Here is a 22,755-nt window from a genome sequence, read left to right on the forward strand (position 1 = left end):
TCCTGAGATATCAAATATTCAGTAACTACAGATAACTACCCTGTTTCTCCAACAATACGGCCTCCCCCGATAGGAAGTCCCAGCATGTTTTATAGGCATGAAATGAAATTAAGCCCCTCCCCCCAAATTAAGGCCTATATTAAAACATGCGAAATGGGGGGGGGGAATGGTGGGGGGGCTTGCCGTTAAGAAGTACTTTTGTTGCACACCCGGATATGGTGCTGCCTGCATTGACTCCGATATGAAGTTCCCCACCAACGCTGAGGTCAACATCCAAGCCATCGCCGCCCGCCTGCCCGAAGATGCAAGGGGGGGGGAATTAAGTCACCCCTGAAAAGATGGCCTAGCCATTTTTTCGGGGCTCAAAAAAAAATAAGACCCGGCCTTATTATATGAGAAACACGGTACCACCCTTTCTAAAGTGTGCTGCCTCATTTTGATGAGAGGCTGTTCCTGGGTGGAATGAGTGAAGAACATTGCTAGTGTGTGTTCCTAACAGGGTGACCTTAGGTGTGAACCAGAGGTGGTATTCAGCCAGTTCGGACCAGTTCCGGCGTACCGGTAAGGGAAATTTTGAGTAGTTCGGAGAACTAGCAAATACCGCCTCTGGCTGGCCCTGCCCACCCTCCCCCGCCTTTTTCTGTCCTATATTCCCTTGGTTTTTTTTAGCTCAGCTGATTCCCTCAGCAGGTCGTGCCTCAGCTGAGCTAAAAAAAAACAACTCATTTCACTAGCGCTGACACAGAGGGCGGTTTTTCAGTGCTGTGCGCACGTGTGAAGTGAAGCGTGCTCTCATAGAACCAGTAGGAAAAAACTGTGGAATCCCACCACCGGTGTGAACGTCATCCCATCTGCCCAATTAAAGCAAGCAGGCCCCTATAGTGAGCAGCAGTAATAAAGGAGGTAGATAATCACTTTAGCGGCAATGGCAAAAGACATCAATTCAGAATCATGGATAAAATCTATTTATGCAATTGCTAGGAGATGAAAAACTACTTGATGGCATATAATTAATCAATCAATCAGAATATAAGCCAGCGTCCATCTGCACATCTTCTCTGTAAAAACAGAAATCCCAGGAACATCGTAGTAAATCTACATTCAATTCCTCCCATTCTTTAATCTTTATGGAACCATTTCAAAAAGGAAATATGCTTTTGGCAAAATGTATGTGTTTCTTCTAGTCCAAAGGGATGCTTGACGTGAAAAGATTAAAAACTACCCCAAATGCCAAGGAATTCTTGGTTCATTCCACATAATCCAGTGTCTGGTGATGAATGCAGAATGGCATTTTCAGCGTTCTGGAGCTTTTAAACAGCACCAAAATTTACCCTATGTGATAAATATAAGTTCAATAAGTTGCTCAGAAGAATATTTCAAGACAATAAAATAACTAAGAGATATAAAGGCAGCTGCACAAAAGCCATTCATCTTATCCACTGCTGTGGACAAGAGAAAAGTGCCATCTCAAAGCAATTACCATAAACTACTGGTTCTTAAAAATATAGTACATTTTACTGAGAATAAATGGCAGTTCTGACAAGGATGAAAGGTTCTTCCGAAGACTTGTCATATTTGAAAAGTCTCTATATTCAGCATTTATATTTTGAATAGGCCTACGGTAAAGAATTCCGATTCTGAAAATATTGGGAAACCTATTGAAAAGTGCCTGACTCAAAACTCAGCTTGGAATAGGCACTGAACTCTACTATGCTCATTATCTGAGTGTACTTTTTTAATTTAGACCACAGGAACAGGGGCAAACACTGCTTCACACCCAATTACTCAAGTCTTGCTTGGATTCAGGAGTATTCATAGGAAGGGTTAAAAAAAAAAAGAGATGGTGGTCAAAAAAGTCCTATCCTTTTTTATGTGCATTTTGACCTTTTTTCTACTTTCCTGTTTGGGTCTGTCCTCTAGGATTAAGAGCCATGTTGCAGTTCTATCTACTATAATAGAGAAATGGAAAGCTAGAGACTACTTTAACAAGACAGAAATATACAGGACAAAAGCATCACAGCCACAGGTTTACAAAGTTATTTAGAATTGCTGATCTGCTCTATTGTCTGTCTTGGACTCGATCAATAATCAAAATTAGGTTTTCTTCAATATTAGATGGGTTTGTTTTAAATACAGTATAACTTCTATTTTGCACCACATGTTTTACATTTAAAGAGGTGCTGTCATGCCCCTGGTGGAGACTGACTCTGAGGGAGAGGAGGAACAGCCCACAGGGAGTAGAAGTGTGGCTCCAGAGGTGGTGGAGGAGGCTAGGGAAGGGCAGAGGCTGGCTGGGCAGTCAGAGGAGGACCCAGGCCCATCCCCTCTCCATCCTAGGGCACGCAGGGAGGAGAGGATAAGGGAGAGACGTGGTCTACTTGGGAGGAGAGGGCCTTGATCCTCTTCATGGGCTACAGCTGTGATAACTGAATAAGAGAACAGACCTGCGTACGGGACGAGTGCTGGAAACAAAGCATGTAAATATCTCTAGTTTGGTGTCCTTCCCAGTGTGTGTTATCTGTGGACATCCTCCAGCCCTTATCTTGCCTGGTTTGTGTTGCTTTTTTCCTTCTTCATGCAACTGTGTGGCAGGTTTTTTTGTCTTCTGTCAAAGAGATTCCGAGCTTGGAAGCAAAGTGAAGGAATAAAAGGGGCTTCGCCCGTTTTTTGTGACTGTTTGTTTTGTATCCCACCCTGGGTCATCACAGGTGCCCTTAGGTTATCTTAACATTTTACAGGTCTGTCTTAAGCAGAGGCAGAAATCACATTGTCCTTAGTCGTGGTTTGTCAAATTAGCTAGAATTGGATTGTTTTCCATAACTGTGAAGTCCTTGGTGCTCTCTGAGCTAAGTTGCTTGCTTGTGGATATTTCATTACCTGAGTTGTTAACAGAATGTAGAATAGCAAGAGTTGGAAGGGATCTTGGACCTTTTCTAGTCCAACATGCTACTCGGGAAGGAGACCATCTACCATTCTGGGCAAATGGCTGTCCAATCTCTTCTTAAAAGCCACCAGTGATGGAGCACCCACAACTTCCACAGTCTTAACAAACGGTGGCGCAATGGTTAGAGTGTAGTACTGCAGGATACTTCTGCTTGCAATTTGGCAGTTCAAATCTTACCAGGCTCAAGGTTGACTTAGCTTTCCATCTTCTGGGTAAAATGAGGACCCAGATTGTTGGGGACAAGATGTTCACTCTGTAAACTGCTTAGAGAGGGCTGTAAAAGCACTATAAAGCAGTATATAAGTCTAAGTGCTATTGCTATTCTGGAGGCAAACCATACACTGATTAATCATCTTCATCATCAGGAAATTTCTCCATAGATCTACGTTGGAGCTCTCCTGCCCTCAGGTGCTTAAGAGAAAAGATTGACCCCCTCTTCTCTGTAACAGCCCCTCAAATACTGGAAGATTTCTATAATGTCACCTCTAGTGCTTCTCTTCATTAGACTAGACAAACCCATATTCTAGCCTCCAGGACTCTAATCACCTTTGTTGCTCTTCTCTGCACTCTTTTTAGAGTCTCGACATCTTTTTTCTGGTAACTCAAATTAGATGTGGTATCCTTAATTGACAAGGGATCTACCCTAAAACTTCCTGATAGAAAAAAAAACATACAGTAGATCACTGCAAAGTTTATCTTTGCCCTTCCGTTGTCCATAAGCTACAAGACAAGGCAACTGTTTGGTGCAGCAACACTTTGGAAATCAGCCATCAGCCGTATTAGGATCTATTCCAATCAGAAATCCTGGATGACCAAGGAAGTCCAGCACCTCTTGCATGACAGGACCAAGGCCTTTAGGTCCGGTGATGGGGCAAGATACAGTGTTGCCAGAGCTAATCTGAAGAAAGGTATTTGGAAGGCCAAGACTGATTATAAGAGGAAGATTGAGGATAATTTTTATAGCAATAACGTGAGGCAGGTGTGGCGAGGGATTCAACAAATTACAAACCATCAACCGACCAATGTCATCCCTGCTGAGGGGGATGCTTCATTGGCAGAGGAACTGAATCATTTCTTTGCTCGCTTTGAAGTGGAGACATCAGAGTCAAAACGCAACTGCCAGCCAATTGTAGCCCCCACCTCATTGTGGAGGAACAGGAGGTGAGAAGCATTCTGAGGGCTGTGGACCCTAGAAAGGCTGACGGTCCTGACGGTATCTCTAGCCGAGTGCTTAAAGACTGTGCTGATCAGTTGGCTGGAGTCTTTACCAGGATCTTCAATCCGTCTTTATCCCAGTCCACTATTCCATCTTGTTTGGAGGCTTCCACCATTGTTCTGCTGCCAAAGAAGTTCCCTATCAATAACCTCAACGATTACAGACCAGTTGCACTCACTCCTATCATCATGAAGTGCTTTGAGAAATTGGTCTGCCGGCACATCATTTCTGGTCTTCCGCATACATTTGATAAACACCAGTTTGCATACCGAAAAAATAGATCTACAGAGGACGCTATAGCCATCACTCTTCACACTGCTCTGACTCATCTAGAACAGCGGGAGGGCTATGTGAGGATGCTTTTTGTGGATTTTAGTTCTGCGTTTAACACAATTCTTTCACATAGACTAGTGTCTAAACTTCTGGACCTTGGGCTTTCTAATTCAATCTGCCTTTGGATTATGGATTTCCTATCTGGCCACTCACAGAGGGTCAGATTAGGTAATCATACCTCTTCAGCCCTTATTCTTAACACTGGTACACCACAGGGTTGCATGTTGAGTCCCTTACTCTATACTCTTTATGTGTATGACTGCATTCCCACTCACGCTAGTAATACTATTGCTAATTTACAGATGATACAACAGTGCTTATCTCCGGAGGGGGGATGAGTCTGCCTACCGAGATGAGGTGGAACAGTTGCTTTCATGGTGTGGAGACAATAACTTGGTCCTCAACACCAATAAGACCAAGGAGCTTATAGTGGATTATAGAAGGAACAGATCAGACATCCAGCCCTTGCTTATCAGTGGAGACCGAGTGGAGCAAGTGGCCAGTTTTAAGTTTCTGGGTGTTACCCTAAAAGAGAACTTAACCTGGGGTGCCCACATTGCAGCCCTGGTCAAAAGGGCCCAGCAGAGATTGTACTACCCGAGACTTCTCAGAAAACAACAACTAAATGAAAAACTGCTGGTGACCATTTACCGCTCCCCCATAGAGAGCATTTTAACATACTGCACCTCTGCATGGTTTGCCAATTGCACAGTGGCAGATAGGAAAGCACTCCAGAGGGTTAACGTCATTGCCCAGAAGATCATTGGTTGCCTTCTCCCCTCTTTGGAAGAGCTTTACAGCTCCCGCTGCCTAAGAAAATTCAAAACATTCTCAAAGATCCATCTCATCCTGGGAACCCTTTTTTTTGAACTATTACCATCTGGCAGACAATACAGAATAATAAAAACAAGGACAAATAGGCTGAAATACAGCTTCTATCCCAGGGCAGTAGCTCTTTTGAATTCTGCTGTATAGTGCAGTATTGATGTGGTGTCGGGGGTTTCTGGTTCAATGTGTGAAGGGTGAAGGATGTGTGTTTGTGTTTATTTTCATGGTCATGGTAATGATGTACATTGAAAATGGTGTTTGATTTCATTGTATGAGGTACAATGACAATAAAGTAAACTAAATCAAACAATTGTGATTGTTCCACAGGAAACATTTAAGTAGGAGAAAGAGGGAAAGGAACACAAAGGAAGAATAATTAGGCGAGAAGCAATTGTGCCAAGGACAGAACATATAATGAAATGAAACAAAGAGTTTGGATGGTACTTAACATTATATCCCTATTCTCTTCTGACAACTTTCCTGCTCTAGAAATATTTCTTGTTTATCTTACCTTACCCGTAATACCATACTTTACCCTTCAAACATAATTGCTTACCAAGAAAGCACAATTAAGTTAGACACAAAACTGGGATGATAAATATACTACCACTGGATACTTAAAAAAAAAAAACCTAAAAGAGAGGCTAAGTATGAAGACAGTGTTGATGCTCATTTGTTTTTACCATATGTCCCTTTGAGTCAGTGCTGATTCTTTGTGACTGTTGGGATAAATTCCTGCACTTTCTTGGCCCCATTTCAGAAATGGCTCACCGTTGCCCGCTACCTAGGACTAAGATGGTATGACTGGCGCAAAGTCACCGAGCTGGTTTTGCACTCAAAGTGGGACTAGAACTTATAGTCTCCCAGCTTCTAACCTTAACCACTCACCAAACTGTCTCTCTTTGATCTAGAGCAGGCTTGTCCAACCCGCGGCCTGCAGGCGGCCCAGGTCGCCTCATAATGCAGCCCAGTGCCCACCCCAACCTTCGTGCCAGAGCCAGCAAGGAAGAGGAGGAGAGGCAGGCACGAGGCGGGGCGAAGCGAGCGCCACGCCAAGCAGCAAAAGAAAAGGCGGGCGCCGTCAGAATGCCACCTCCTGCTGTTGCTGCCCCCGCCGCCGCTGCCGCTTCTGCCTTCCAGTCCTGCTGCATCCAGCCAGGCCATTTGCAGAAGGAGAGGTAGGCGCGAGGCAGGTGAGCTTTCTTCCCCCCTCCCCCCCACCCCGCAAAATTTGGCCAGAAAATAAACCGTGATAAACCGTGATAAAAAAACAGATAAAAAATAAATAATTTTTAATAAATAATTAATAATAAATAATAAAAATAATTTGGCCGTATTTTGGCTGGAGTTTGGCCGCAGAGCCAAACTGCGATCTGGCAACCCTGCGCCCCATCCATTATATTAGCTCCGCCATCTTATATTAGCTCCACCATCTTGCGGCCTGTGCCACTTTCTGGTAGTCAGGAGACTAAGGCTGGGTTCACACAACAGATTTTGACACAAAATTGGCTGTGGAATTCTACATCAAAATCCAATTGCATTCCACTTCCCATTAATTTGAAAGGAATTAATGCACATAGTAATCACATTGATTATTAAACCAAGCTTTCTAAAAGTCCTTTATTTTTACATTCCAGCATGGCTTCTGAAATCTCAAAAAATAAAAACAAATACAAAAAAAGAAAAATTACAGATGAAGGAAGAGTGTTCCAAGAAAAGTGGACAGATGAATACTTTTTTGTTGAGTCCAATAGTAAGGCAATCTGCTTAATTTGCAAAGAATCAGTGCCAGTTTTCAAAGACTACAATTTGAAAAGGCATTACATGACAAGACATGCTGAGAAATTTTATTTTATAAAATATATTTTATAATTTTTATTTTATTTTATGTGCGGCCCAAACCAAATTTTCATCTTCTAATGTGAAGGTGAAAGGTTGGACAAGCCTGATCTAGAGACTGGGTAAAGGAACGGATATAATTCATACATCGGTAATGGAAATGAGGATTTTCCTTCTGCTTTTTGCAGTTACAACAGATGTGCAAAGCTATTATGGAGAAGGTTGTTTTTAACCAAGAAAGCAACCTTTAGAGGATGTCGCTAAAAGAGAAAAGCTGCAATAATGCCTGGCACCAAGAGTCTGGAACTCTTGCAATAAATGAATATAGCTTGTGTGTAGGCTCCGACTGAGGAATAAGTATAGCCAACTTTTCAAAAGACCACAGCAAAAAGTGGTCAGAAAAAAAAAGTAAAAAGATGTGTTGGAGAAAAAGCACTGGCTTAAATATGTTCTAAATTTAGGGCCTCATTGAGAGTTCTTTGCAAGATCAAAATTACTGCCTGTCCTCAAAACCTGTATATACAAAGTGCCACACTGAAATGTAAATTTACCGTAATTGCAACGTGACAATCCAGCACAATCCTGAAAACACACACTGCTATATTATGCTGCATTATAGTTATCCTTCTTTTTAGGGAGGGGGAGAGAAAGAACACCTATCAAATATGAAATGACTTCCAAGATCTTACCTGTAAAAGTCCCAGTTTAAGAACTGGCTACAATGTAAGTCTATTAGCTGCATTAACGATTTGCCATCTCCTCGTATTATTGGTGCCCCAGTGGGAATTCAGGGCTCAGAGTGATAGTTCCATCAGAAGCAACTAAGCAGGACTCTTAATTAAAGACCTCAGGGTTTGAGATAAATAATTGGCCCTTACCACAGAAGAGCAAGAAGAGGAAGCCATTCAAAAACATAGATAAGAAGCATTTATTCTGAACCACCAGTCTCACGGAAACATTGTGAACTAGTAACTTAATCCGGTTAGGAATGCTGACTTTGTGCAATTATAAGTTTTACTGGCACAGGCAAATGCATTCCAATGCATTTATTGGGACTTACTCCCAGGTCAGTGTATTATAATAATAATTTTTAAAAAGCAGGCCTTAACTTGGGCATTTAAAGTTATGGAACCAGAAGATAAAAATATGTGAGGTGTTTGTTGCTAAAGCAATTTCTTCTGATAAGAGAGCAGAAATATGTCTTAGCATTCGGGATAGAAAGGGGGAAAGTAACTTTGTTATAACTTAATCAGGAAATATTCCAAATATCTGATTTATTTTACTGTAGTATACTAGAATTTCCTGAGATAACTGTATTCCTTACAGATTTGTTTATTATTGTTTGAATATTGTCTAATGATAGGATACTGGGTAGCTTACAATATATAAAACTAGAAACATCCATTAAAAGCTTAGCATTTCTTGGAGGCTGATGCTCCAAAGAAACCCTGGGGTTGTGAAAGAACTTGAAAGACAACAGGCAAAATAAATTCACTTACACTCATCCATAGTAATTTTTATAAATAACAGCAGAAAGGGTAAAAATGATGGCCAAGATCTTTACCTAGAAAAATACCTTGGTCATGTAGTTTTCTTCTGTGGTAAAACCTCAGAGCTACCATTTTGTTCATGTCTACTCTTGTTTTCCGCCCTTTCCTTGAGCAAGAAATTTTCTATTTCTAGAACCAACTTTCCTTTCCTTTCTCTTCCCTCCTTCTTTTTCTTTCTTTCTCTTTCTTACTTCATATGGCTTCCCAACTCAAAAAAATGGCTCTGGCTAGTTTTTAAAGACCTTTTTCTGTTAATCAGGGGTTCTAGTGATTTTTTTTGTTGGTTTCTTTTGAATTCTGTTGTATAGTGCAATGTTTGTGTGGTGTCAGGGGGGGTTAAGCTTCCTGAAAAAAAGGCTCTCGTTTTTTGGCCTTGAAAAAAAGGGTTTAAACCCTCAGCAGAATTGGAGAAATGACAATCCTGTGTGTCTTTGGTACTTCTTGATGCAGGAACAGGTGTAATTAGTAGAACTTTTGAAGCTGGCCAAAGTATCTCCTGGCCACAGCTTCACCTGTGAGTCCAAGAGATATGGCAGGTTGTACACCAACTCCTTTGGGGGAATCAGACATTTCAGAGCAGTAGGCAGAAACTCCATGAGGGCCTCAAACCTAATGCCATTTTGTTGGGATTCATCCGCAGTCTATCTTTCCCCATCTAGGCCCTCTCAAAGCCTCCAGTTACTTGGATAACACTTCCTCCACATGTTACGTTACCCAGAGTTGTGACCTAAGATGGGAAGCCATGTAAAACTTTCAAATAATTTAAATAAATATATGCCACAGAGGATCCTGCCAACACACTTAGCTGATAAGCAAAAAAAACAATTCCCAGATGGTGCTACAAGGCATTTACCTGTTGGCTTGTGAGACTCCACCTAGCTCGCAAACTTGTTCTCAAAGGGCTTGGCAAGCTCTTCCCAGAGGCCAGCAGGAGAAATTTCCTGTGACCCAGAACCCTTAAGTGAATAAGTCAGTCTGCATTCAATTCAAGGAGAGAACTATAGCATGGTATTTAACAGGTCAAGTGGCATACTGGTTCAAATAGCTGCCAAGCCATATATTTGCTGCTGGGTGACCTTTGACAAATTTCTGAATCTTAAGATAGACATCTCAAAGTATCCAAGGTGAGGTGAGGGATATAAATGGTCTGCCTTAAATAAGTAAATAAATAAGCTACTGGTGCCCTTGAATCAGTTTTGACTCCTGCCATCTGCCTAGACTAGTTTCTGCAGGTTTTTTGGCAAGGTTTTGGGGAAGTGGTTTGCTACTGTCTCCTTCCTAGAGCTGAGAAAAATGATCGGCTCAAGGTCACAGTCCCCCCATTTCTATCCTGATGTCTTAATCACTAACTCCAAACACACTGAATGAGTATGTAATGTGCGTGTGTAGGTATATGTAAGTTTCTAGACACCCTTATTTAGTCCCACTATGCTCAATGAGGCTCTGTTCATCTATCACAGATATGCTTACTTTAAGATACAGGTAGTCCTTGACTTATAACAGTTCATTTAGTGACCATTCAAAGTTACAATGGCACTGAAAAAGTGACTTATGACCGTTTTTCACAGTTACAACCTTTGCAGCATCCCCATCATCATGTGATCAAGATTCAGATGCTTGGTTTATGTTTTATTAAATCACTTTTCTCTTTTTGTGTGTGTGTGTGTGTATGTGTGTGGATCCTTCCACAGTTCTATCACAGTTCTTCTAAGCTTGTCTTGCAATAGATTTTGCTGTTGTTCTTTTTCTTATTTCTTCTTGCTAGCCCTCGCACGCATGCTTTTGCCGTACCCCAGACATTTTGTAGGAATGTTTCTTCTTTTTTATTTTCTTTAAAGAAAAATTCCATTTCTCTTCCCACCATTTGTGTGAACTCCTTGTCTTTTAAGATGGCTTGATTCATTGTCCGTCTCAGTTTTCTTATTTTGTCCTGTTCATGTAACTTTTATGGGATTGTGGTCTGCCCATATGTTCGTTGCTTGCTCTACCTCTTGGACATCGGTTCTCATTCCTGTTGTCATCCACACCATGTCTATTCTCGACCATGATTGATGTCTATTTGAATAGAATGTGTATTGATTTGCCTTAGGGTTAAGCTCTCTCTCCATATATCCTGCAAGCCTATTTCTTGTGTCATATCCGAAAAGGTTTTTGGAAGTGTTCCTCTTATTTTTTTTTAATTTCTTTTGTTGTCTCTGTAATCCTTTTTGACATCCACAATTGCATTGAAGTCCCTTATAATCAATCTCCTTTTGAGACCTTCTGATAGGCAAAGTCAATGGAGAAGCCAGATTCGCTTAACAGCCAGATTACTAAATTATCTACTGCAGGGATTCCCTTAACTAGTGTGGCAAGAAAGGTCATTAAATGGGACAAAACTCACTTAAAACATCTCACTTAACCACAGAAAGTTAGGGGCTCAATTGTGATTGTAAGCCTAGGACTTCCTGTACGAGCCTCAGCATTTCTTATTTCTACTACTACAAATAGCAAGGTGCTATTTTGAGTGCTGTGAGGTCAGAGAAATCAAATATTGTAGGGTTCCTACAATGTTGTATGTATTCTGCTCTTTGGGGCACCCTGTGTGAGTGAAACTCAGGGTAAACACAGACGAAATCACAACCACTCGCTTGAACAGCAGACAATAAAGGAGCACTGTTACAAAAAGAGTTAAATCTATATTTTGTCCTGAAATCAACGCAGTAGTCACTAAATGTGATTTCTTAACTTTTAATATCAGCATACTAAGAAAATTCTATTTTCCTGGATTTTCTTTAACAAATTACTAGTAAAGGGATCATTCTGAAAGCATCGACACAAAATCTGGAAAAACTGTCTCATTGTATACAAACATCTAAGAGCTTGCCCTAAGCAAAAATTACTTAAATTGGCATCTCATGTTAAATTGGGTCATTTAAAAAAAAAAAAGCTCATGGAAAAGAAATATCTGAGGGATTCAGTTAACTTCTACATTTCTACAATCTGAGCTGTGGTGCTGTGTTGGTGTAACCAAAACACTACCCTCATGCATAACAGGGAAAAAAATGGCTATCTTGGGGAAATCCAGGATTTGCAAAAGAACAAATAATATTCAGAAGATGAACCTGAGGGGAAAAAAACCCTCTAAACACTAAATCAGGTCCAGAATGCTCATTGAGAAGCAGAAACTCACCACAAAGAAAAGCTGCAGGAATTCACTTTAGGATATTTCAGAAACTATATATAGACTTCCTCATACAGAAATATGATCCCCACCAATTTTGCAATGCCTTCACAAGAGCAGGAAGTCCACTATACACAACAAACAATTTCTTAAATATTATAAAGCGGTTTCCAAGCTGACTTTCTTCCACAGGAAAATCCATCATGGCAATGACTGTTTTTTTTTTGAACTGTGTTGTATATCTCATTAGTTTTATTCTGCAAAAACATTCCAGGTCCTGCATTGTTCTAGGTCAGGGGTGTCAAACTCAAGGCCCGAATGTTGGATCCGGCCCATGAGGTGCTTAGATCTGGCCTGTGGGGCCGCCCTGGAACAGTGAAGGACTAGCCCATGGTGCCTCTGCCAGTGAAAATGGAGCTCGGGAGCCCGTTTTCTCTGGCAGAGTGCTCAGGCCACCACAGGAGCCCCCGACACAAGTGATGTTGACCTGGCCACGTCTACCCCAGCCACGCCACCCCGCTCCCTTGAGGTCAAGCACAATCCTGATGCGGCCCTCAATGAAATCGAGTTTGACCGCCCCTGATCTAGGTGAAGGCTTGCTCACATTGCTCTGGAAGATCACAGATCATCTCACAGAATCCTCTACAACAGGGGTTCTTAACCTTGTTGAACCCCAGGATACTCTGAGAATCTGATGAAACACAAAGACCCTTCTCAGAAAAATGTACTTAAATACATAAAATAAAATGGTAATTCTCTTCCATCCAAGCTCAGGGACCACCAAAAGTCTATCACAGTTTAGAACCACAACGCTACAACAAGGACAGGATGTAACAGCCATCAAGCTGAGATTTGGAAGCAAAGTTTGAAATAGACTTACTACAGATGTAAATTAAATAACGTACAGTATTTTATGAAAACCTTTTACATAGGAACTGAAATATTATTATTAAATCCAGTCTCTAAGTTTATCTAGCTAACACTGAACATGTGTATGGAATTGGGTCTCTATAAACAGGAATTTTAGAAAATGATGACCTATACAGTTGTTGTAACTGCTTTTTTAAAAAATCACACACAGAGAGACATGGAAATAATGAAACATACTAAATAAGACTTTCAAGAAATGTAAAGAGAAAGCTGTGTAAACTTTGCAGTGGGAAGTATCACAAAAATGTGCACTACACACACTGTAACACGAATCCTCGCATTCTTTACTTAATACAGTAAGCCATGAATCTTGTAAAAATTATGATCAAGTCTGTTTTTCACTGTTGGGATAAAATAAATGTTCCTTTTATTTATTTCTTACCATTATTTTTATGGCTTAAAGGAATTGACAGATGTAACAAAATGCTACGGGAGACTTAGCAGCAAGCTGGTGTCTCCAGATTCAGCAAAAACAACTACATCCTGTAGAGAGAGTTTGTGTATGAATGTGTGTGCATACCACAGGTTGGGTTTTATGGACATTAGCTTTCACAGACATACTTTGGGTACAAATAACTTCCAATCTGATTACAGAAATAGATGCTATCGGGAAATTGATCAAATTTCCAGTGAATATAAATATTTATAGACCATTAGGAACTTATCCTAGGATATAACAGAATGATTAAATGTAAGTAGCCCATATATACTATTGTTGTAAGTGCAGACCCAAAGGACTGGAAGTTATCTGGGGAATGTCTACACACCACTGAAATCTTGACTATCTCTACTATTACAATCTTAGTAAAACAAAAATATATATGCAATTGTCCTTATCAGATGTTTTTGCAGGTATTATGTAAAACTGACATATCTAGAGCTTTTTTAAGGAGGACAAAGAAAAACCTACACTGTAAAATATTAAATGCATGTTGCAACACACATACACACACCGTACAAAAACCAGAATAGACACTAATTTCAGATCCAAAGGATCTTGCTGAATCCTGGGGTGTTTTGTTTTGGCATGCTGTATGAACCAGACATTGTGATATAAAATCAAGCTTGTCTGTTCCTGGTCAACTAGGATGCATTCAATAAATCATGTCTAAGATTACACAGAAGATTTTTTTTTTCATATGCCAAGCAGGCATCAAGAAACATTTACTCTGTTTATTTCTCTTATATCCTGCCTTATCTCTAACAGGTCAAGGCTGTATTCTCTATTCACACCTGAATAAAACACCATCAAATAGATAGGGCCAAAGCAACTGATTAGGCCAAAGTTACTAGAAGAATCATAACCAATTAGACAATGAATCTCCCTAGTCAAAATCTAAATCACAGCAACCTAAGTCGTTTAGAATTTAAAAGATTCAAACCGATAATGACTGGCAATCAGAGCTTTTAGCATTGGGGTGATACAATTGAGGATTACAGTATCATTCATTAGTTAGCAACAGCAATGTAGTTGCCATACTTGGCTCCAGCTGATTTTTTTGGATACTCTTCAGGGTAATATTTTAGTGGTAATGCAACCAGGTACCAGATTGGATTAATTCAGTGTGCATGAAGATCTGGCTCATGAGTTCCAGAAAGCTGCTATGAGCTTTGCTTATTTGGAAGCTAGTGCTATGAATGAACTGGTCACTCTTTAGCAAAACTACTATCTTAAATATACAGAGAAACAGGAGAGTAAAAAAAAAAATTATATATTTTGGGCGGTGGGGGGTGGGTTCTGCATCAGATTTCCTGCTCCTCAACAACACCCCCAAATTGTCTCATAAATCACTTCCTATGTCCTTGAGATAACTGTAAAAAGCTTTGGATAATCCAGGGACTGTCCATTCCAAGAGCTACCCTCAAACAAATCTCTTTGAGTTTGGCCTTATCTCCTTCCATATGTTCTGGCATTGCTCAGTTATCCTGAATATCAGGAAATGAGCTGCACTATAGAAATGTCCTTATTTTACAGTGCCAACACCACAACAACCTTTCACAAGGAAAGTGATACACACTACATCAAATCTCTGGAAAAGGAAAAGCCATTAAATTTAATCCTGTATTAACATTAATTTGAAAATTTAGGAAACTCATGAGGACATGTAAAGATGTATAGTGGTGGGCTCTACATATCACACCAAGCTATAATGTGATTTGTCTGATTCCAGCTGAGCACATTGTATGTGGTTGATGTTTTAGCATTAGGAACACAACCAAGTATGGATTTCTCCAAACATTATTGTTAAACCTTGTATGAACAAGATAATTGGGAGTGAGTTCCCATATTGCACTAAGTCATGGTTTACTAAACAGTGAATTTCACAATAAAACACACCACTGCCTACAATTTTTTTTCTAAATCCCATTTAGAGCAACAGGTTTTGTTTTAATACCACGAGCAGATGGCCTCCAACACCCAATATCCCCAGCCAATACACTCAATAACTGTGCCTGCTAGCTACAATAAAATACAATCTACCTGGAAATTGGGAAAGTGACTTATAAGAATTATGTCCTTGGTCCATTAGACATTTGTATTCGAGAAGTGGAAGAATAAGAGGGTACTACTAACATCTTAAGTAGTTTTATTTCTTTCCCAAATACATAACAATATGGAAAACAACTAATTAATAACTCTACCACTAATGCAGTTTTCTTCCCCAACTGGACACCCAGGACCATCAATGCCCAATAAACATTGTGCTGTTATTTGGAAGTCAGATTATGCTTTAATAGCCACTGTAAATCCAATCAGAGATTTAGAGATCTAATTCTCTAAAGGAATACAGATTGATAAATCTAGACTCTAGAACAAAGAGATTTACGGATGCCCAACATTACTAGCTCTGAATTATGACCAGAGTCAAGACCTAAACCCAGGCCTGTGATTAAATACATTCACTGGCAGCTCTGAGTTATGTCATCAGCTATTTTTTCCATTTGTTTGAGTTGTAAAAAGGACTCTTGGTTGTGTATTATCTGCTTCAAATCCTAATTGCTAAAACTGACAGTTTAATCTGGGTTCAGTATCAGAATTCAGCCCTAGCAGAAAGCAGGAATAGCAGGATGGGGTCACACAATGTCAAGGCCATGTTTAATCACAATTTGCTGAATAATCACAAGAGCTGCGTTTTTCCATCTCACCATCATCAATCTAGAAGTAAAGTATAACAAATCTCCTAGATCAACCGAGAAGGCTTTCCACAAACATATTCCATCCCAGTTACAAATTGTATTACACTCCCATCAATGGCTAAATATGTTGGCTGTATCTATAAACATATTGGTAAATGATGCAATGGGCATCCCATTGCTGTAGAATTGCAATACTCATTATCCACAGCTGTCATGCAGCCTAATAGTGCTAGACCTCCTAGAGCACGAGTATCAAACTTGCCGTGTCATGTTGCCATCACATGCTGTTTTGTGACATTTTTCCCATTCACGGAGCTGGGGTGGGCGTGGCCTGTGCGTGACACATCCAGCCCAGGGCCCACCAGTTTAATACCCCTGTCCTATCAGTTGGAGGCTATCAGTTGGAGAAAGCTGATTTACTTTAACAACAACATACTTGGTCTAAAGCTCAGAATTTTCACAGCGCCCCATTTTCAAGAGATATTAAAAATGAAACTTGGGATTTTCTGCATGCAGAATAGATTACACTATGGTATCGCCAGTAATTTAGCTTCTTACCAATTTGGATCTTTTACAAGAAATAGCACGTTGAATTTGGACTGTCTCCCTAATGCTTAGCTATGGGTATCTGGTGATTATGCAAGAATACATTTTCCTGTATGAGTTTCCAATTAGGAAGGCAGAGGATCAAAATGAGATATTTAATTAAATCTGGGTTACAGTGAGGAACATTACTGGAAAAGCAGTGTACGATAATTCTGCATGAAATAAAACAGTATTGAAAAACCCATTTCTGCCACCAACTCGGAAATTCAGCCTATTTTTTTTGTCTCATTTTTTTATTATTTAACTTCTACTTCACAAAAAGGTTTTTGAAATATTCTCGGTTTTTCAGTCTAATAAACTAATCCTCCAATAATCACTTTTAAGTTATACACCTTTTACTTGCTTCATGAAACTAGCTCTAAAATAAATGAAAAATATTTCTTTTACTCTAAAAATTAGCACCTATTTCAATAATGGAATTTCATTCCTACTTTTTGACATACAGTACATATGGTTTTTCAGTAAAATTGTGCTCCTTTTTGTAATAAATATATACTGTGCAATGCTTTGGATTTGATTTCCAAAAGGTTTTCCAGAATGCGGTAACTCTCTCCCAAGAAAACACACACACACTTGCCTTAAAATGTTGCTAACTGATGTTGTACTCCTAGAAATCGAAAAGAATTTTTGGGGAATCCTACATTTCTTCTGGCGGATGAAAAATGATATATGGGACTTTAATCATAACATAGCATTATAGGATTAATAAGAAACGCATATGGAAATATTATTTGTCCCTGAAGGAATGAAGTAACCATAGAATCATAGGATGTGCAGGAGCCTTTTACCATCCCAGTCAAATGGCTGTCCAGACTATTCTTGGAAACTCCCATGATGGAACATCTACAACCCCAGGAGGCAAGCTATTCTGTTGATTAATTGCTCTGTCAGAAAATCACTCCTGACTTCTAGGTTATCTCTCTCTTAGAGAAGCTTCCACACATTACTTCTTGTCCTGCCCTCTGTGTCCTCGAGCAGGGGTCTCCAACCTTGGCAACTTTAAGACTTGTGGACTTCAACTCCCAGAATTCCTCAGCCATTCTGGGAGTTGAAGTCCACAAGTCTTAAACTTGCCAAGGTTGGAGACCCCTGTCCTAGAGAGTAAGAAAATAAATAACGATTTGAGTTATGGGCTTCTTCTAAAGGTCCAACAGAATGGGTGTGTCCCAGTCCTCTTCCTTGGACAATGTCATCTGATGAGATTTAGGAAGAATCTGTCTCTTCTGCTGCCCTAGAGAACAATCTCTCCGACTTTCTGTTCAAGATTTGATTGTCCCCAATTCTGTTAGTCTTCAAGAAGGCGTTGAGGACCGGCTATTTCTTCACTGGTTGAGCCAGGATGTTAGAGGAGTCCATCTTGGGTGGTAAAATACAGGTTGATGTGTCCCAACTGTGGATTTGTTGCCTTTATTGATTTTCAGTTCTTCTGTTGCAGGTGACACTAATCTCATTTTTATTATTGTATGCCCCTAGGAGTCACATTTTTACAAGTGGAGTACCTCTATAATTTCTTTAACAAATGAATTCTTAATCACAGTTAATAGATTAAGAATGTAACTAAAACAATTCACACTCTGTCAAGATACCATGTTTTACCTACCATTGTTGCATCTCTTAAAAATAAACTAAGGGAGGTCCTCTACCACTTTCAAGAGGAATTGAAACAATATTTAATCCTTATCACCAGGCAGTGAAAATTGCAAGGTAAAGCAAGAATGCGCTCACTTGATTAGCCCAAACCACCGGGCAGTTAATTCTAACACAGTTCCCAGAAGGACTGCATTTTGCTGAGCTTTGGTGTTTGGGGACTAAGGGAACTACAATACAATCATGATGAACAGTTTCATTTTATAGTGTAGTTGTTTATTTGAGTCATGCTGGAAAGGCAGGCAACTTGAGTTGAACATGACTCCTGATGACTTCATAGTATCTTCATGAAGCTTCTTAGCAGCAATTGGAGGTGATTTGCCACTGCCTTTTTCTGGATTTTTTTTTTTTAACTTTCTATACTAACCTGTAGCTTTGGGATTCCCTAATTAATCTGCCATCCAAATAGTACACGGATCTGGCTCAATTTAGATGCCAGAGGCTAGAGAAGATGCAAAACACCAAAACAGCTTTCTATCTGTTCCCAAAGAAAAAAGAACCATCTGTTTAAGGAAGCAAGTGAGGAATACATTCTAAATATTAAGAACAAGTTCCTGCATCAAAACATTATACTGCAATTCCATCCTTAAGAGCACCAGTCTTATCTGTGATTCTTACGCTTCTGCATACTATGATAAAAAAAGTCCAAAATAAATTTAGCATTTATTTGAGATTAAACCAAATTAACATCAATATATCATGAATTATAGTGAAATTGCTTTGCTGTAATTTTGGAACACAATTTTTTGGTGTGTTTGATAGAAACCTTCCTTCTATTGAAGTAGTCAGTGTATCTCTAACTGGCTCCATCCGTTCATCGACTAGGTGCAGTCATGTTAAGGTCTATTTGGCTTTAACCATGATTTATTAAATTAGCAACTGGCTAATTATAAATTCATGTTGATAAAACATAATGGCTAGTTCACAGTAACCCATCAAATCACATTATAATTAGACTACTGTGCAAGTGTACCAGCCTATTCAATGACACTTTCACTTCTTTGTAAGCGCAGGATTAGCATTTGTAGTCTAAAACTAACAGCTCTTGTTTAGTCCCCTTGTGTTTTAAGCTTGTTTTGTGTCAACTTGCTCTTCACCAAATATATATATATATCATCATCATCATATGGCAAAAGTGCTTATGAAGCAGCACAAGCAAAATTCCCAAGTGAAAAATGCATGAATTGGAATTTTTGGGTAGACTCTAGAAGCTAGGCAGGCATTGTCCTGTGTTGTAGTATGGGTCATCTGGTTTGTCTGAATGATGCCATTAAGAACCCAAAACTTCATTTATGGTTTTGTTTCACAGCAACATTAAAAAGGACCTCCTTATCATAGGAGCTTCGCTTACAAACATATTATTGATTTTGCCAAGAAGGGAAAAATAGATGCTTTGGTGTCTTCTTGGCTTAAAAATCTAAAGCAGGATAAGTTATAAAAGGATTGTGAAAATATATGCTCACATCTTACTGACTTAAAGCAGTCAAAGAATCTTTTCACTTTAGTCATCAGGGCAAAGGGCATCCTTAGGAGGGTTTCCCCGAAAAAAAAAATAAAGGTATTATAGGAATGCAGTTCAAACACAACCAACGTAAGTATTTTTTTGGGGGGGGGACCATGCAAAATGAGCGCACATTCTTTATTAGGTTCATGTCAATATTGTGTTTGAGAAGCAGCTTAAGAAACATTACAGCTCATAATCATCACTCCCATACAACTAGGCTGCTTTTGTACAGCTTAATTACCATCATTAATTTAGCCACAGTTATTCCATTAACCCAATTTTTCTGGGTCACCTGACATACCATTTGACTACAAGGGGCTGAATTCACACTGGGTGAAAATGTGGTCGAGTAGCTTATATTAACCTTTTCCTTCACCACTGACCCCCTTTAAATACCTTTTTGAGGCCACGGACCCCATGAAAATTAATTCAAGATTTAAATCATAGCATTTCTTCAAGCTTTCTCAGATCCTTCTCGGACTCTCCTGCTCGAGCAGGGGGTTGGACTAGATGACCTCCAAGGTCCCTTCCAACTCTGTTATTCTGATTCTATCCCTTGTGATGACATCACAGGCCCCCCCCTCCAGGGAACCACAGACCACTGGTTGAGAACCACAGGCTTATATTAATCTACTTCTAATCTAGTCGGCAGTTACTGTTGCAATGTCCCATGACAAGGCATCCTTTGTCCACGCAGAGGTATTAGAAATGTAAATGCCCTGCTCCAAATTCTTGTTGCCTCCCTTCCTGGAATCTTCTCAAGCTCAGGCATATATGAAGCCTTTGCACAACCAGAAAACCCCTCACTCAAGAACTGCATTCAAGGAACTGAAGCGATGCATGATCTCTCATCCATTCGTTCCCCTGCAGCTAATGTGGACTGCAGAGAAGAACTTCACTAGAAGTTGCAAGGTCCGCTCCTCCCCACATGTAAGGGATACAGGTAGGAGGATGGGCCACCTTTCCTGCTTTAAACTGTGCTGCAGGGAAGAGGCCAACAGTCCCAATGAGCCACACTGCCCCTGGGGAGGAGGCAAGGCGGCTTCCCACCCCCCAAATCAGCCTCCTACCTCCATTACTCTTACCTTACTCACGATATTCTGCTGTAGGCCTGCAGGGATCCGATGGTACCTCTCACTGCAGTGGCAGTAACTGTCGTTCTTTCCCTCAGGAGTGGGCAGTTCCGGGGCGGCCAGGATCCCCCTACTGTAGCTGTGGTTGCTGTGGTTGTAGTAGCTGGGGCTGGGGGCGAGGCCCCTGGCTGGCGTTTGCGCGGGGAACTCGGTCCAGTTGCTCTGCCCATCCGTCCCCTTGCACCAAGAGATGGGCTGCACCAAGAGGAAACTGTCCGAGAACTGGCTGAAGCCGATAAAAAGCGCGGGGATCCAGGTGAGGAAGATGAAGGTTTTCTGGTGCCCGCCGCCCAGGCTCCCCAGGAAGGGCAGCACGGAGCCATCGTAATCCAAAAGCAGGGGGCTGCAGGACCCGGAGGGAGGCGTGGGAAGAGGCAGGCTCTGGATCTCCGCCGAGGGACCCCCTGCAGGGGGTGCGGCCGGAGCTGCAGCGGCCGGGTCCGCCTCCCCGGCAGGCAAAGAGCCGTTCTCTTCGGGGAGGGGCCGGGCCCCCCCGCCGCCCTCCTCTCGGCGCCGGTCAATCGCCATCCAGCAGGAGGAGGAGGAGGAGGAGGAAAGGCAACCTCACATAGAGGAGAGCCGAGGAGGAGGCGGCGCCCGGGGCAAGATCCGCGGTTTCGTAAGCCGGCCGGGCTGGGGGACGAAAGGCTCGCCTGCGGGATCCTCGGCGAAGTCGCGCATAGGTGTGAACAGCTCTCAGAGGCGGCGAGATCCCCGGGAGATCCGAGGGTCGCCCGCCCACCTTTCGCTCTTCGCCTCGTTTCCCAAGCACGGCTCCCGCCGGCCGCCCTCCTCGGCCGCCACACCCAGCACTCCCCTTTCCACGTTGCCCTTAAAAACCACCCCTGCGTCTCTTTCGCCGTACCCGCTTCTCCCCCGGACACGCGGGGCCCGTTTCTTCCGCTTGCCGAGGATCGCCGGCGGGCCCGACCACCGGCCCCCTCCGGGTCTATGGAACTGGGAGATCCGGGATCGACTGGCGAGAAAAGATCTAAAAGATCTCTTGCTGGTGGCGGGAGCTGGGTGGAACCGGCGAACGGCTCCTGCGGGTCCTCCGCCAGTCCACGCTACCGCCCCATTAAGCACGCCGGCGGGGAGGGAGGACGGCCGATATCCCTTCGCCGAGGATCGAGCGGGAGGAGAGTACAAAGGAGCCGCATTCGCTGCGCTCAGCCACAGGGGGATCCGGTCCTCTCGCGGCTGCGGATCGCCTCCTTTCTCCAGTGGGGGGTTGGGAGGCTCGGCGGCGTCTTGCCTCTCGCTTTCTCCTTCTCCCGCCGCGGCTCTCCTCCGTTTGGCTCTCAACCTGCAAGCCCGGCCCCCTGACCCAGCTCCCGCCCCCGTCTCCTCCTTTCCCGGAGGTAAAGGTAACAACTGCAGCCGACGCCGCACCTGCTGCTGCTGCTTCTCCCCCTCCTCCTCCTCCAGCCGTATTGAACCTCTGCGGCCGCTCGCCCCCCCCCCCAACAGGAGGCGGTCGCGACGCCCCCTCCCCCCGACATCGGGTCGCTTGGCACGACGGCAGTAAGGGAGAGCTTCCAGCCAGGCCCGCCGATCTTTGGGGCGAGTGCCAGAAAAAAGAGAGAGAGAGAGAGAGAGAGACGGCAGAAAATAGGTCGGGCGCCTCAGCGAGTATCAACTCCTTGGGTTCGCCCGGTACGCTAAGCTGCAGCGGGGGGGTGGTTGGGTTTCCGACGGCGGAATACCTTGTGAAGCTGAGGCGTTTGTAACCTGGAACTTATTTTAACGCTTAAACATGCTGGGTCAACCCACACCACAGGCTAAGTCATAAACTGTGGTTAGTATCCATGGAATAGGGCCAGGCTAGGGAATTCTGGGAGTTGAAGTCCTCCAGGCTTAAAGTTGCCAAGGTTGGAGACCCCCCCTTTGCTGCCTGGGGAATTCTGGGAGTTGAAGTCGTCCC

At 42.1% G+C, this 22,755-nt stretch overlaps 1 protein-coding gene across 1 annotated transcript in view; it reads right to left on the bottom strand.

Annotated features, from left to right (window-relative positions):
- Window positions 1-22,236, bottom strand: part of SLC22A23 (solute carrier family 22 member 23) — a 92,982-nt gene extending 70,746 nt beyond the window's left edge. The window contains exon 1 of the mRNA XM_026715086.2: window positions 20,784-22,236. Coding sequence (XP_026570871.1) covers window positions 20,784-21,359 — 576 coding nt within the window. The 5' untranslated portion in view covers window positions 21,360-22,236. The remainder of the gene's footprint in view (window positions 1-20,783) is intronic.
- Between the last annotated feature and the right edge of the window lie 519 nt (window positions 22,237-22,755).

This window comes from Pseudonaja textilis, chromosome 3 (assembly GCF_049901715.1).
Source record: "Pseudonaja textilis isolate UNSWEBS1 chromosome 3, rPseTex1.2, whole genome shotgun sequence".
NCBI classification, from domain to species: Eukaryota; Metazoa; Chordata; class Lepidosauria; order Squamata; family Elapidae; genus Pseudonaja; species Pseudonaja textilis.